Raw genomic sequence first — 16,490 nt, forward strand, 5'->3', positions numbered from 1 at the left:
CAGATTCCACTCTGATTCAGGTCACACAAAACAAACACTAATTATGAGATATATTATTACCCCTTTTACAAATTTAATGAATCTTCCAACAACAAAGTGTTTCCCAGTTGCCTTAAGACTTAAGTTTTGGCTCTTAATTTATAAAATTATAGGCAAACTTCATTATTGTCTGTATTTGAAAAATCATGAAAAATGAAATTCTAACTTTTTGAGAAATTCATTACAAATTAAAAAACATTCAGCATTAGGAAAATATTACCTACTGGCACAATCTCATTTTCAAATATTTGGAAAATATTGTAACAGCACCAATATAATAGGCCTGGTTAACGAATTCCTTCCAATTAAGAAGAAAGTATAAGAAAATAATAATGTAAGGAATCTAAAATGGATCCTTTTCTCTAACAGATGCATTTAACAATCTGCCAACAAGTATAGTCAATGACACCTCCAACAGCTGTTGTTTGACAAAAAGGGTTACCTACCAAAATAGGAATTTATGGAAAAATGTAAGGGTGTGGATGATGAGAATTTTTACACTGCAATTAAGAAATGAGTTAGGTACTGGTTCTACAGATCAGGCTATATAAATACTGCTCAGCAATGGGACATGGAGTATTAAGTGAGTAATTCGGCAAGGCCAAACAGTCATTATATAATTCTTTAGTCAATTGGACTGTATTCTGGTTTTTATGATTTTGAAATACTATTCTGTATATAATTTATTCACTATTATTATTTTTGTTTATCTTATTTTCTAAGTTATCAGACTAATAAATTACATTTATGTAACATTATTTATTAGTCTCTCAATATCTTGGCAGAGCACAAGAGGCGACAATATTTTAACTTTTGTAGATAAAAAGATGCATTTTCAGGTTTTTTTTTTTCATTTTAAAACATTAAAATATTTGATTTAGCATCATTTTTTTACTGATGAAAAAATTTGGTATAATATTTTCACAGCAAAAACCAAATTTTGCATTTTCTTTTTATACATACGTAGGCAAATGATCAACCGATCAGGTTGGTCTAGTGGTGAACACATCTACCCAAATCAGCTGATTTGGAAGTCAGGAGTTCTGTGTTCAAGTCCTAGTAAAGTCAATTATTTTTATACAGAATTGAATACTAGATTGTGGATACCAGTATTCTTTGGTGGTTGAGGTTCAATTAACCACACATCTTAGGAATGTGTAGACCTGAGACTGTACAAGACTACACTTCACTTACACTCATACATATCATCCTCATTCATCTTCTGAAGTAATACATGACAGTGATTCCCAGAGGCTAAATAAGAAAAAAGTACTACTACTTAAGGTGTTTATTGTCAAGAATGGCAGACAATGGTGAAAGTGATTCACCACATCGTAAATTCAGTGTTTCAAATACAAGTGAGTACAGAAGAAACTAACTGAAAGTGGTTTAAAACAAGATTAGTTATAGGTAAGGTTATACCAGCAAAAACTATAAGCCAATCATGTAAGTGCTCAAATAAGTGTATTGACACAATAAATAGTGATAATCAAATTAAAATATTAAATAAATCTTTAAATATAGATTCAAAAAATGAACAAGGTCTTTTTTTTTTGTCTTCAGTCATTTGACTGGTTTGATGCAGCTCTCCAAGATTCCCTATCTAGTGCTAGTCGTTTCATTTCAGTATACCTTCTACATCCTACATCCCTAACAATTTGTTTTACATATTCCAATCGTGGCCTGCCTACACAATTTTTTCCTTCTACCTGTCCTTCCAATATTAAAGCGACTATTCCAGGATGCCTTAGTATGTGGCCTATATAAGTCTGTCTCTTCTTTTAACTATATTTTTCCAAATGCTTCTTTCTTCATCTATTTGCCGCAACACCTCTTCATTTGTCACTTTATCCACCCACCTGATTTTTAACATTCTCCTATAGCACCGCATTTCAAAAGCTTCTAATCTTTTCTTCTCAGATACTCAGATTGTCCAAGTTTCACTTCCATATAAAGCGACACTCCAAACATACTTTCAAAAATCTTTTCCTGACATTTAAATTAATTTTTGATGTAAACAAATTATATTTCTTACTGAAGGCTCGTTTCGCTTGTGCTATTCGGCATTTTATATCGCTCCTTTTATATCGAACAAGGTCTATACTTGCAAAATTTAATTGAATGCCATGATGTTAAACACCACAGGCCTAGGAAATAAGACAGCCATTTAAAATCTAAGTCATTTACTTATTATAGCCTAGTAGGAAATGTTCACACGTGTTTGCCATGAAGCTCTTTTTAGTTTGTATGGCGTGACTGATAAAAGATTGAAGAGTTGAAAGGGTTACGTAGCCTCTATGTTGAAGGTAAAACACTAAGCGATAAGTGAGACAACTCTTAAAAGTGCTAATGCAATATCAGGCATTGAAATATAAAAATTCCATGAGCATATAATACTTTTCCTGTAAAAGTGTCATTATTCTGGAAAAACGTATTGTTATTTTTTAAATGTTAAAATAGTGTTTCTGCTTTTTAAAGATAAATATAAATTAAATATTTAAATATTTAATTTAAATAGAATATTTAAATTTCAGCCATCCTCAAATGGAAGAATGTTGCCAGTGTGAACTTCTGTCAGTGAAAATAAAAATTTTGCTAGAAGAATTTTTGTTGCTGAACTTATAGTTCACAAGAGAAGGACTGACATTCTATAGCACTCTTAAGGATTCTGAAAAACTATAAGAAAAATCCAGAAATTTTAGCTTAGTTTGATTTTATGCAAAATTTGCATCTTCCTAGAGTACCAGTTCAGGAGTTGTTTTACAGTTGAGACAGTTGACCATTAATGTGTTTGGAGTGCATAAATCTAAAAGATAATTCATCTCATATATTTCATATATTTTGTATATCATAAAAGTATCAATTATAAAGGTCCAGATGAGGTTTGTTCTTTCCTTTACCTATCTCACGACCTATGTCTCATCTTAAGTAAAGGAAATCAATTTATTCAGTGACAATTGTCCTGCTCAAAATAAAAGTCACTGTATGTTAAGAAAATGTCAAGCATTGGTGGACTCTGGAAAACTTAGCAAATTGACCAGTTTTTTCCCCATCAGAAGACACTCCTTCCTATCCTCTGATCAAGATTTTGGAGTGATTAGAAGGAAAATGATTGTTATACCCAGTGCAAATTGTAAATTTATTGAGCATGTTATAGAAAGTAATATGCTTTTTTAAATTTCAAGTTGCTGCTATTAAGAAGAACTGCATCTCGCTTGAAACATCATCCCAAACTGTTCCTAAAGACCAAAAGTATCACTTTTTTTCACCACTAAATTAATATATACAGCTGAAGTCTCTGGTACACTGTATGCTTCTACCATGATTAAAGGGCTACATATGAATAGATTCAACACAGGACTTCTCGCACTGTCATGTAATATCCCATTTCCGACAAATCTTGCCTATCCAAGACAGATATATTTTGATCAATGAAAACAAAATGTTGGACATTAAGAAATCTGCAGCCTATGCGAGTCAAGATGACTTGAAAGTGTCCAGTCATTTTGGACTGAAATTCTGCAATGGCCTACAAATGCCAAAACTGCTGAAGTAAAAACTCAATAATGAATAACAGACTATTTATCATTTAATGACAGGATAAAAATAAAAAGTTGCCATATTTTTGTATTGCAAACTATAAGCTACTTTTTTATTCATTTAAATTTAATAAAAATATGAGTTTAAATTAATGTTTTAGTTTACTTCAATTTTACAAATACCATTCCACAACATAGGTTAATGATTGCAAAAAGGACCTCTCTGTCCACAAACCAAAATTTTAATGCAAAAAATTTAGAAAATAATTAATTTAAGTTAAGCCATAATAGAAACTAGCATTTTAAATATTAAAAAAAAAACTGAACAAAGCTGTATGTATGGGTTTGAAAGAAGTTTTAGTTTTTTAGTTTTCTCAAAACTAGTAAAAACAGATTGGTCCTTTTTGGAATAATTTGTTCAATTGGTTAGTCATGAACAAGTAGTTAAATTTCATATTTTGATTAGAACACATGTAAAATTTAGGACTTCACTTCAAGATGTTAAATGCAGAATATCACAGAGATGCTCAGTCCCTTGCTTTTGTTTATTGTTTACTAATGACCTGCCTCATAATATTGAGCCATTCATTACAACCCTCTTTGTAGTTAACACAAGTGAAACTAAATCTGAAGATAATTTAAAAAGAAGTTTACCACTTCTTTGGAAAATGTTATAATAGCAATTCAAAAAATTATTCACTAGATGTATTATCATCTAACTTTAATAAAAATGGAAAATACTATTGCACTTTACTTTTCAGGCACATTGCTATTAGTGTGGATAGAATTTCCATTAATAACAATAGTATTTATATGGCCTATAAAGAAAAATTTCTGGGTGGTTTATTAATTAAGTTCTCTTGGATGACAAAGCGATTTCATTTGTAACATAAACTATACAGATTTTTTTTTGAAGCAGCTGTATAAAATGCTAAGCTTGTCTTCATTATAAATATTCATTTATGCTTACATTTCTGTCTTAAGTATATCTCAGATTTTCATCTCAGTAGAAGTCAGATCAAATTTTAAAAATACAAAAACAGGCTGTCAGAACATTACCTGGCACTCTTAAGTATAAATTGTGTGACTGTACTTAGAAAATTAAATTACTTACTCTTACGTTTGTATTATGAATGTACAAGCTTTAAAAAGTATTTATTTATACTTTAAAAGTAACAATTTGCATCCCTACTAGACCAGATAACACAACTGTTTTCATATGATAATGCATTTAACAGAGAGTTAATGGAGATATAAAAACTAAATCTGTACATAAAATTTAAGATTTGTAAAATACAGGTATTACAATCAATAGGATGTAATGATTAAATTTTAAATCTCTTAATATCCTTAAAAAACTAATTTCAATTGTATTTGAATAAATTTACAATAAATCTACAGAAAAATATAATACAGTAAGTAAAAATTAATTTACCAGTTGTAAATCACATTTAAAACATGATCTTTATCATTTATTGTTACAAACAAACCCTGATGCTTTCTATAAATCTCACCATAGTGCTGACAAGCAAGACCAACCGTTGGCGTGTAAACTATTGGCATCATAATAGAAGTGTGTCGAGCTAAAAGTCTGAAAAACAATCTTTCATTTCTATTCTGAAACATTCAAACAATTAATTGTACAATTGTAATTCTGTAAACTTCAATGAAATAATGTTATTGAGTTTGAAATAAAACAACTTTTATGACAAAAAGTCAGTAATAACAATGAAAATAAAATTGTTAAAAATATTACGTTGACATTCTTTCATCCCCAATAAAACTGATTCAACTCCCAACCTAAGATTGTAATATACCTACACAAAGGAATTATTTCAGGTTACAATTTTGACAGTTTCTTCTATCAAAGTATTCTTTTAATTCAATAGGAAAGGAAATTATTGGTTGATAAAATTTTGTTTCAAATGGGTATTGGCTATTTTGAAAATTAGAGCTACTATAATGCAAACGTTTTTAAAGGAAAGGAGTAGATCAGGGAATGAAGTTTTCAGAATTTTGGTTTAATTTCAATTAAGAGAATAAGAGAAGTATGTAAAATTGATAATATACAGCATCAGATTTTTTTTTGTAGTTGTATTATTTTTTGTACCTCATGATGTTGGAAAAGAGATATGTTACAGAAGCAGTAAGGTAATAAAATATAAAAATAAACCAAATTAAATGCAACAAAGATATGAAAAAGAAATCCTGTGAAAATTTTATATCTAGTTAAAAGAATAGAATTCTTCCCTTTCATGAATGATAACACAGTAACAATGTTACTAAAAAAAGGGGTGTTATTAACATGTATTGTTAAAATTTTACAATTTTTTATTGCATTAAAAAATTACTTAATATATTCATGAGCTTTTGTTTTGGAAAGTATTAGTGGTAAACATACATTTAAAATTCACTGGCAAATTTGTTTCTATAAATATAATAGTAAAATAATACCAAATACATACTGTTTTTCAGAATAAAGGTCCTTCTCAACATTGAATACACTATATGATGTCTTTTCTGGAATTCTTCATGAACTGTCTTTTCTGGAATTCTGGAATAGTTCATGAACAACCTGAGTGTTTAAAATATCAATATCTAAATGGGGTTTTATATATGAAGCTGCAGGATGTGATAGTTTTGCGGTAGTTGAATGGAATCTGATGACTTTAGTTTGTTTTTATATAAAATTCTATTTTTACATAAATTCTCCCACATCTAAGTTTAGTGGTATTGCTGTAGTAAATTATTTGAATAATGCATTGCAAATAATGGGCAACTTATTACAATCCAAATTTTTCAGTACCTTAACCTTTTTCAAAATATCACTGCTTCACACAACAACGTAATTATTTTATAATTATAGTTTCCTCATTGTATCTGTATAATTTCATTTCCTGCATTTATTTTTGAAATAAAATAAAATTTATATAGACTTTTTTTATACTTTTCCCAGGTAATTATAATCATTATAATAAAAGTCCTGAATCTAAGTTGATCTCAGATATGTAACCAGATTTTGGGTTGATTTTTTTGTGGTAGTTACATGTGAGAATATCATTCAGGGCAAAGTTATTTTTGTCCATAAGGATATTCTCATAGTTTAATGTCGAAAGAAAAATGATTAAGGTTGGTTTTATTTAGATCAAAGTTGTATGAAGGAGGCACGAGCATGTAGCTGTTTGGTGAAGTGGTGTGATTAGCTGCATAGATTTTTTTTGGGATATTTTATGAGCAAATGCTTAAAATGAATTCAAGCAAAGTTGGCCTGAGCCTCGAAGGGACAAGGGCAGCCAAGATGCGCCCATAGGGCATGTCTTAAAGGTTAGTACCGATTCAAAAGGTATTTTTTATTTTACAGATTTTAATAGGATTTTGCGACTGCAAGATTTACTTATAAAAAATGTAGGTAGATTTATTTTATACTACAATCTAAAATCTAAATGCCACAGCAAAAATATTTTCAACTTAGAATGCCTTTCTCTTTACCTATTCTTACCAGGCACATATTTCAGAGATATCTTTTTTTTCAAATACTACTGAAAATTAATCACACTTTTATAAATTTGATTAAGACCTATACATTTCTTAAATCGCCTGAATATATTAAGATTAAAATAAATTACTCTACACTCAGCCCACTGGTACATATACAATTTCGGTACATTTGTCTAGGAAATTTCTCAGTTTACAAGGCACCCACTTACTTATACCCACCATACTTATCACTTGTAACAACAAATACTCACATCAATTACTTCAAAAATTGTCGTTCACTTTAATGAATCAAAATTTTTCAGTCAGTTTTAAAACAATCATCATCAACTTAACTATTTTAAAGTCAGACAGATTACTGACATCGGATATGTAACTGTACTGGACTGATAGAGTGCAGTACTTCACTGGTAAACTGTTAATAATATCAAACTAAATAAGCTAGTTTATCATAAAACAAATATTTGACATTTAACAAAATATTACTGGCTTTTCTATGTTTATTTTTATGATGAGGATGTTTAACTTTATTTTATTTTATTTTGATGATGTTTTATGAACAAAATAACCACAGATGGCAACAAATAATGTCCCTCAATTTTGTCCTAGTATTACAACACTTTTATTTTACCCTCTGATAAACTGCTTTTTATGTTGTCATACATTTTCTGACATAAGTGAGGGACAAAATCAAATATTTTTGCATCATCTTAAAATGCTTTAGAACATATAAAAATCTAAGCTACTTATTGTAAAATACTACTAATGTAAGCAAGATTTTTTTTTGTGGAAGTAATTTAAAGAGTAAAACAGATGCTGCAGGAGGATAGTGTACAGAAACGAATACCCAGGATTTGTGGTGTTAAAGAAAAAATTGATACTATATCTGATTATAGAATACAATGTTATTTCTTCTAAATACATTCATTTCTATAATGAAATCATACAAGAAAAAGGAAAAAGTTATAAACAAAGATAACTTCACTGGTTAATTGTTTGCAGATTTACAATAACTTAATATAATTACTTAATATAATACGTAATACTTAATATAATTGACCCGTATTAAGCAATAAATTAAGGCTATTATAGTTGTATTAATAATAATTCTGTATAGAAAAAATCTGATGTGTGCTCACATGACTTCTTCTACACCTATTAATTACATACACACATTTCTCTTAAATGAGAAGTACATAAAATTTTGTTTCATTAACTACTGATATTTTTTTTATTTTTTTTATTATTGAATTATAATAAAAATTATTATTTGATGTTTACTAAATTTTAGTAAACATAAAATAGTGTGAAATTTTCAGTAAATGTTACAATCATACATGTTATGTTACATTACATTATGTTACAATCATAAAACATTTACAAGTAAATGTTTTATTTATGGAATTTCAATAACCATCCCCTTGAGACATGTATTCTAAATGTTACTGTATTAAGTTTTGAAACAATGTGCTGCAGTAAGGAATGAAATAATTGCCAAAAAATCAAGAAGTTATGAACACGTGACATACGTTTTTTAAATCAAAGATAATCCAAGATTACAAAATGTTTCCATTTGCAGCAATCTGTTAGCCAAATTAATAACTATCACGTAACTAATGAGTTAGTAATCTAACAGTAACATAAAATACATATTCAGTAGATTGTGTGTGGATACATTATTTATTGTGCTTTTATTGTCTACTTATTACTATTATACCTTATCCTTGCGCGTACTACAACTAATTATTATTGTAATTAGGCAATTTTTAATCACCTGTGCTTCTCAATGTACCAGTAATTCTTTTTCAACAAACCAATATCTGAGGAGAATTCATTCCTGTGACTATGCAATGAAATCCTAAAAATTTACTTTCATACCCAAATATAATGTTATCAATAAACAAAAACCAGACCATAATAAAGTTTGTTATTTTCCAACAAACTTTATTATGGTCTGGTTTTCTGGTCTGATTCTGGTTCTTCATTATGGTCTGATTCTCTGTTGCCTAGTTTACACAGGCAACAGAGAATCGCTTACATCATATGAGAACAACCTCTATATGTAGAATAATATAATTGAGTAAAAGGTTTATTATAGCATTGTTATCCAGGGTGTGTACATTTGTATGCACATCCAGATTGATTTTATTCTTGTTAGAGCGGGACAATATACATAAGCTAGAATTATCATTACCCATAGTTCTGTTGCATAAATGTATTTTTGAATAGGTTCTTTTATATGTTGAACCCAATTAACACATAACTGTTCTTGTAACTCTGCAGTTCTATAAGCTGCTGGTAACAATCCAAGTATACCCAATTCTTGCCTTTCTTCTAATGAGAATGACAATCCCTAAAAAAAATATATGAAAATCACAATGATCTTAAAAACACTTTTATTAAATTTTTATTAAACAAGTTATAATGGTAATTAAAAAAAAATTAAGATAATAATTACCAGTTAATTTTATCATGTAATGAAGTAACTTGTATGTGAAATACTGGAATCATTTTATGGAATATGGCTCCTGCATATAAATTTTTATTTTCAGATATTTATGCAGCACATATTCTTTTAAAGTTCAATAACATATAATATCATACATTTATTAACAGCTTAAGATGGAATCATTGATAAGTTTAAAATTAAATAATAGACATATTTAAAGAAATACGCTACAAAATTCAATTTCCATATTCCATGTACAAGCTTCCAAGTTTCTGTGTAATTTTATCAAACAAAAAATAAAAAAAATATTCTAGTCCTGTAATAATATTTATTATTATGAATTTATAATAATTTCTTAAAATTATATTAATACTTAGAAAGCTGGGTATGACATGACTACAGATAACATTAAAAATATATGACCATGTGAGCAATGACTTATTCTAACTTTATACACTGAGAAAAGTTCTGAAACCCTGAATCTAAATCATGTCTAACACTATTTGTCACATTGTCTTAAAAATGATAGAGTAGTTCATACCTTTGCCACTACAAGTCACTGAGTTTGCATACTTAAGAACTCTTATCAATAATCTACTAAAAGTTAACTTACATCATTTATATTATTTTTGTGAATATATAAATCATTCCTGATAAGACACAACAAGACTTAGCCAAAAAATTCACAAAAAAAAATTATTTATATACCCACAAAAAATGTATAATTCACAGAAGATGAATATCAACTACTTTTTTTCACAAGATGCTTCTATAAAAAAAGTAAAATTCTAGAAAGTGTATTATCAGAAAGCTAACAAATTTTTTTTTCATAATTTATCGAAAGTATATTTTATTAATAAAAGTTGTTAAGTTTCCCTTTTTTAATAGTTTTGCGTCAATTTTTTTCCTAGTGTAACTTCATTCTTCTACACAAAGAAAAGTGGTTACAGGTCATATATTTATATTTAATTTTATCTTTTAACAAATTTATTTTTGTAAAGAGATTCATAATTAATTTTGATGCTTTATTTTGTAAATTATAATGCAGGTAAATTATAATTAAACTATAGTATAGTTTGCCTTTTTTATTTGTAAAGCGAATTGAATATTTGTCTACTTCACCAGTGCAGATAATCAAATTCCTGTTAAACAGTCTGTGAGTCATGAAATGTCTTAAATTCCTGTAATTCAGCTAATAATTTATTTATATAAACATTTATAAATAATTCTATGAAAACTGACAATCTATAATATTAAACAATATTTCTGTAAGTAGTATTAATTTGGAAGACAGATAATAAACAAACAGCAATATTTTCAGATAATAAACAATTAATTTTTCTTGGCCTCTTCAGACTAACACATAGGTTATTCTATTTGATATACACATGACCAAATGAATTGCACAGACATGTCAGACCAAATGGAAAAGCAATCCAGCAACCTGTTCAGTTATTTTGTATTTGTTGTATCAAGATGAACATTTCTGACAAACACAATAGCCAATGTTTCAGCCATAAAAATATTTCTTGTTACAAATTTATAATAATGTTTTTGGCTCTGAAGATGTATGAAAACCATTATTTTGTATGCAGTATTTGTTGTATATTAGTTTCTATATAGAAAGTTATATAACTCATATCCAAAAGAAATACTAACAAAATGAAAAATGAGCAAAAATAAATTATTTACTTATTGCTGTTTATAGTGAAAGACAAAAAGAAATGCACTTTTCTGTTCTTCCAAATTGCAATCATAAGCAAAGGGTTTCAGTTTTAAGTGCAAGAATCTCTCTTATAAGATGTAAAAAAGATCCATCAAAAGTTTTACAAACATCTTACACTTAGATGCCAAAAAAAGGAACTTCATCCTTCAAGTAAATACAGTTATTCCAAAATCTAGAAATGATCGCACTACCAAAAAGAAGGTAAGCACACCTATTTTTAATTAAGACAAAAGGAGATTGTAATTCAGTATTTATTGATATTCTTTAAGAAAAAGACAAGACAAACTAATTTACTGAATTACAAATTTACAAATGAATTTATCTCCAAAAAGAAGAGGAGGAAAACAGAACAGATCTATTTCAAAAGTTTAGCAAGAGGCTGTATTAACATTTAACCCTTAGCTGACCATGATATGAAATAACTTTTTTAAATTTTACTGATGAATATCTCTTTTAGATGGACCTAATTTAAGCAGGGATATGACTTATATTAAGAATTTTAACAAATTAGCTGAAATTTAAGCCCGGTACTTACAAATACTGTTGGGCTCTGAGATGCTATAAGGTCATATCACTCAGCCAACTTATAAGGACTAAGAAATTTTCTTTACATGTAGTGGATTAGCTTACTAGATAGTATTATTATTTTCTTTAAGTATAATATGTTGATGTTACACACACAATTTTGTAAATGTATAGGAAAAGTTCTTATGCTAATAAATGTATTAGAAAAATATTTCTTACCACATGAAATAACTATCTCTGCTATGTGAAAATCACTATTAAGGCTTAGAACGTTATTTAGATATTATTTTAGCCATAGTATTAGACATGATACACATCAAATAAACAACATGACACTAACACAAAAAAGTTTTGAAACACTTCTGACACAGCAGTCAATAAACACCAAAACCATACATTATATTATCACAAACTATACATTTATAATAACTATTTACAGAGTATTACCATACTTTTACAGTCTTACTTTTCACTTATGTTATGAAAAGCAACAAAACAGTTTTTTTTATCATTGCAACATAAATGAACTCCACAATGGCTACACTTGCTATATGGTCGAGACTGAATGCCATTTATGCTACATATTTCACACCGTCTCCTAATGTCTGTAAAAACTGGCCAGTGGACACCACGATTTCCCTCCGTAACATCTTTAGGCACAGAAAAACTTTTACCTCTGCACTTTTTATTCTGTTCAGGAAGCTGCTCAAGACTTCTACGTTTAATTGAACTCTTTTTCGGTCCAGTGTATGTCAGGAGCCCTTGTGCAACTGACCGTCTAAAGTCAATCAATGGAATTTTTCCATCAATTTCACTGAATATTAAATAAGAATTAATGAATGCAATTTTCAATAAACCCCAAAATAATCTGCGCCACCACTTCTTGCACCTGCGATTAATTCCATAAACTGTATGTAGTCGATCTTATATACCTGATATTATACCTAAATATCTTATATACCTAAATATATACCTGATAAGCGAGCCCCTTTTCCTGAAAAGTCTATTTTTTATAAAAATTTTGAAAACTGCAACTTTCAGATATAAATATAAGTATTATAAATTTAAAAAAAATTATAATCTTTACAAAGAAAATTAAACGTAACTCTTAATTTTTCTGCAAATTCTCTATTTTTGCTTCCCTTATTGGAACAGTCCTTTTCATTGTCACTACTCATACAATCAATTTTCCACCACTTCATCTATTAACGGTCAAGTTTTAAATAATCCAGCTTCCTTTTTTTTACTTTTTCTCAGTAAGGTTTTCTCAGTCATTTTTCATTGTATTGACTTAATTTCTGAATATATGATACCAAGCATGTTGTATTATGACTAGATGCATATATTTTCCCAACTGACCACATTATTTCGATCATATTCAAAGCGAGATTATAAGGTAGAAATCTTACAGTCCGATGTTAGTTAAGTTCACATTCTTGAGTTTTAACTAAATTAATTGAATAGGGCGGTTTTAGCATTGTCGAAGTAAATTAAATATAGTTTTCTTTTTAGGCGGTCGGTCATGTCTCGATAAAAATTATAATTCAGAGCTTACCTTGAGCATTACCACTAACTGCGAAGGAAGACTGGAATTAGTTTTTCAGATGCCAATTTCAAAATATTTTTTACGTCCACACTTCCGTGACCGTGATCTGAATTGGCTTTCAGAGCAAATATAGTATTCGAATCCAACCCTGTTTTTCCTTTGGGATGGATTATTATTAAACTATCATGTTTATTAATGCAGGCTTTGCCGCTGTCGTTGAACAGTGACATTTTTATTAAAGTAAATTATACGATTCGTTAAATTAACAACTGGAGTTATTAATTTGTCTGCAATTAATAATTGTCTTTAAAATTTTTATTTTCTTCATCTGTTTCCTTCATTGTTTTCCTTCATAGTTTTCTGATTTTTCAGTTTTACGCCGCTTCAAACCTACTCTTTAAGAATCATCGCTAAAGTAGTTTCACAATCTTTAAAATGAATAACAAACTTAATTCCTGGACACGATATTTTTAAGGTAATGAATTCCTTCTCGTTGTTTGAAAATTTATCATAACTTTTTCAAAACTTCTGACCTTCAGAAAACTTTGGCATCGTCTCGTATTCCGAGGAATATTATTGTTTTTATAAAGACCAGATCTGGATTTATAATTACGGTGTGTACAATGGAAAAAATATACAAGAATACAGTTTACATTTATGTTGAAGGCACTCAAGAAAAGGAACGCAATTAGTTGGATCTTGCCTTCTAAAACTTTTAAGCTCACTCAACACTTGACCATTATATGGGATACACTTTGAGGAAAAACAGAAATATTAACTTTGATAATAAAATTTTGTTTTCAGTTCCTCCACGAAACTATTCTTTGAGAATAGTTTCTTACTTTCAGCTACATCGAGCTGCTTTAACGTACAAGAAGAGAAATATTTACTTAATGAAGTGAAGAAATTCTTAAATGTTGCAAGGAAAATGAATCTGCTTATCAGTTATAACAGAAAATTATAAAATACATCTACAATTTTGTCGGAACCAAAAATTTGATGGGAAATAATAAACCGAAAAATGGGTAACAATAACCAAATATTTGTTGCACGAAAGGCAAGTAAGATATAAAAAGAAACGAACCGTTTTACTTTGTATTAAGATAGATGATTTCAAAAGTCCAGAACTTCATATAAAAAATAACACTTAAGTAAGCCGGTCATTTTTAATACAAACTTTCGTCTTCAAGACAAGTAACCGATAAAACAAACACAGGATATCTCTTAAGAAATAACCGCTGGGAAATTTCTTTCCTTAAGGTTGGCGAACATGTGTCTTTCATAGCCACTCTAGTAATGCATTGTTGTCTGCAAGTTGTCGCGCAGTAGTATCTTTGATTACGTGTGAGTTATTACGTTATAAAATGAATAGGAAACTCGATGTTGCCGCCGACTGTGTAATACATTGGAGTCAATGTTTTTTTAACCATCAAAACGTTAAGGCGGCCGAAATTCATAGGCAGTTTGTTGCCGTGTACGGTAGAAATGTAATGAATAAAAGAAACGCCCGAAAATAATATGAAAGGTTTAGAAATAAGATTAACGTGCACGATGAAAAAAGTTCGGGGTAGCTCTATATAACGCGTCGATGATGAAATCAGAAAACATCGTCGCTCAACGATTTCCGACCTTCTTTTCCTGATGTTTCAAGAGCTGTTATTGGTTGCATTGTTCATGACCATTTAGGCTTCAGAAAGGTTTGTGCACGTTGGGTGCCGCGCGTCTTAACGGAACGTCAAAAAAAAAACCGAAGGGATCTGCTTTGGAATTTTTTCTACACAGAAAAAGGTGATGAGCTCCTTAACTCAATTGTTACCGGCGATGAAACATGGATTTTGTACTACACGCCAGAGACAAAACGGCAAAAGTGAATTGCGTCATCCTCAATCACCAACCAGACCAAGGTCAAGCCACATTCATTTGGACGCAAACTGATGGTTTTCTGCACGATAATCCACATGTTGCGGGTCCAACATGTGATTTACTGATAACATTTGGATGGAAAATTGAAAGAATTTTTGAGTGGTAAGCAGTTCACGATGACTTAAAAATGATGTTAATCAGTAGCTAAATGGATTGGCGGCAGAAGAATACATTGCACCTGATGTGTCGCTACGAAAAATGTCTTAATTCATGTGGCGATTATACAGAGTAGTTCAAGAGAAATAAAAAATATTTATATAGTTTTCAGAATAAATCTTTTTACAATGAAACGGTCTTTAGAGATAATCTCTCGTATAATAATTCCTGATGATGCAATTAATAGTTTCATAATTCATCAAGATTTAAATGACTTTCAAGACATATTGATTGATTTCATATCTAAAGTTTAGATTTCGAAGCAGAAGTTGGTTTATAACTAATTTTCCCATAAGCTCGAGGATTGCGCGAGGTAATACGGAATGGAAATTTTTTAGCGTACGAATAATGCCAAGCCTGACTGGGATTCAAATCCGTGACCTTCCGGATGAAAGAGGTAAACCGCGACACCATTCTGACAAAATGGTCGGCAATAGAAACTTGAATTGGTACAAGTTGAACGTTTCAAGATACATGTCTTTTTTTACGATTGCGATTCTTAGTACCGTAGGTTACTTGATAACAGATAGGTTACAAGTTTGTGTATGTGGATATTTTTCATGTTACAGATTTGCGAGTATAGATTACTTTCTTGTTATAGATCTACGAGTGTAGCTAAAAATTCTCTTGCTATAGATTTCTTTGCGTTTAGATAATTTTCTTGTTATAGATGTTTGTAGTTAGTTCTTCTAAATGCATTTTAATAAAATTGTTTGATCAACTTTTCACGTGTTTGAATAAACTTTACAATACACGTTTTACTTATTTCAATGGAATTTTTTTATCTTCTCAGATTTTTCAAGTGATCTTTACCATAAAGATTTTTTCGTTGAATACTTACTAACAAAAAAGGCTGATTTATACGCGTTAAACACGTTTGTAAAATTTTAATGCTGAAAATATGTAATGTAATACTGAAAATATTTAAGGTTTATAAAAATTTATTTCAATCGAACAACTATAAAATTTACTTGACTAAAATTACTGATTTTCTTTTATTCAGTTGTTTGAGTTTTCTTGTCGAAACTATCATCCAACTCAATTTGGTTACTTTTCGAAAACTAATTTTTTTCAGTCGTGTTTCTTCTTCAT

General features: G+C 29.3%; 1 protein-coding gene across 1 annotated transcript in view; it reads right to left on the bottom strand.

Annotated features, from left to right (window-relative positions):
* Positions 1-16,490, bottom strand: part of LOC142318032 (NADP-dependent malic enzyme-like) — a 58,805-nt gene that overhangs the window by 40,082 nt on the left and 2,233 nt on the right. Inside the window, exons 2-3 of the mRNA XM_075354562.1 lie at positions 9,268-9,426; positions 5,014-5,195 (exon numbers count right to left, since the gene is read on the bottom strand). Coding sequence (XP_075210677.1) covers positions 5,014-5,195; positions 9,268-9,426 — 341 coding nt within the window. The remainder of the gene's footprint in view (positions 1-5,013; positions 5,196-9,267; positions 9,427-16,490) is intronic.

Source organism: Lycorma delicatula, chromosome 1 (assembly GCF_047948215.1).
Source record: "Lycorma delicatula isolate Av1 chromosome 1, ASM4794821v1, whole genome shotgun sequence".
NCBI classification, from domain to species: Eukaryota; Metazoa; Arthropoda; class Insecta; order Hemiptera; family Fulgoridae; genus Lycorma; species Lycorma delicatula.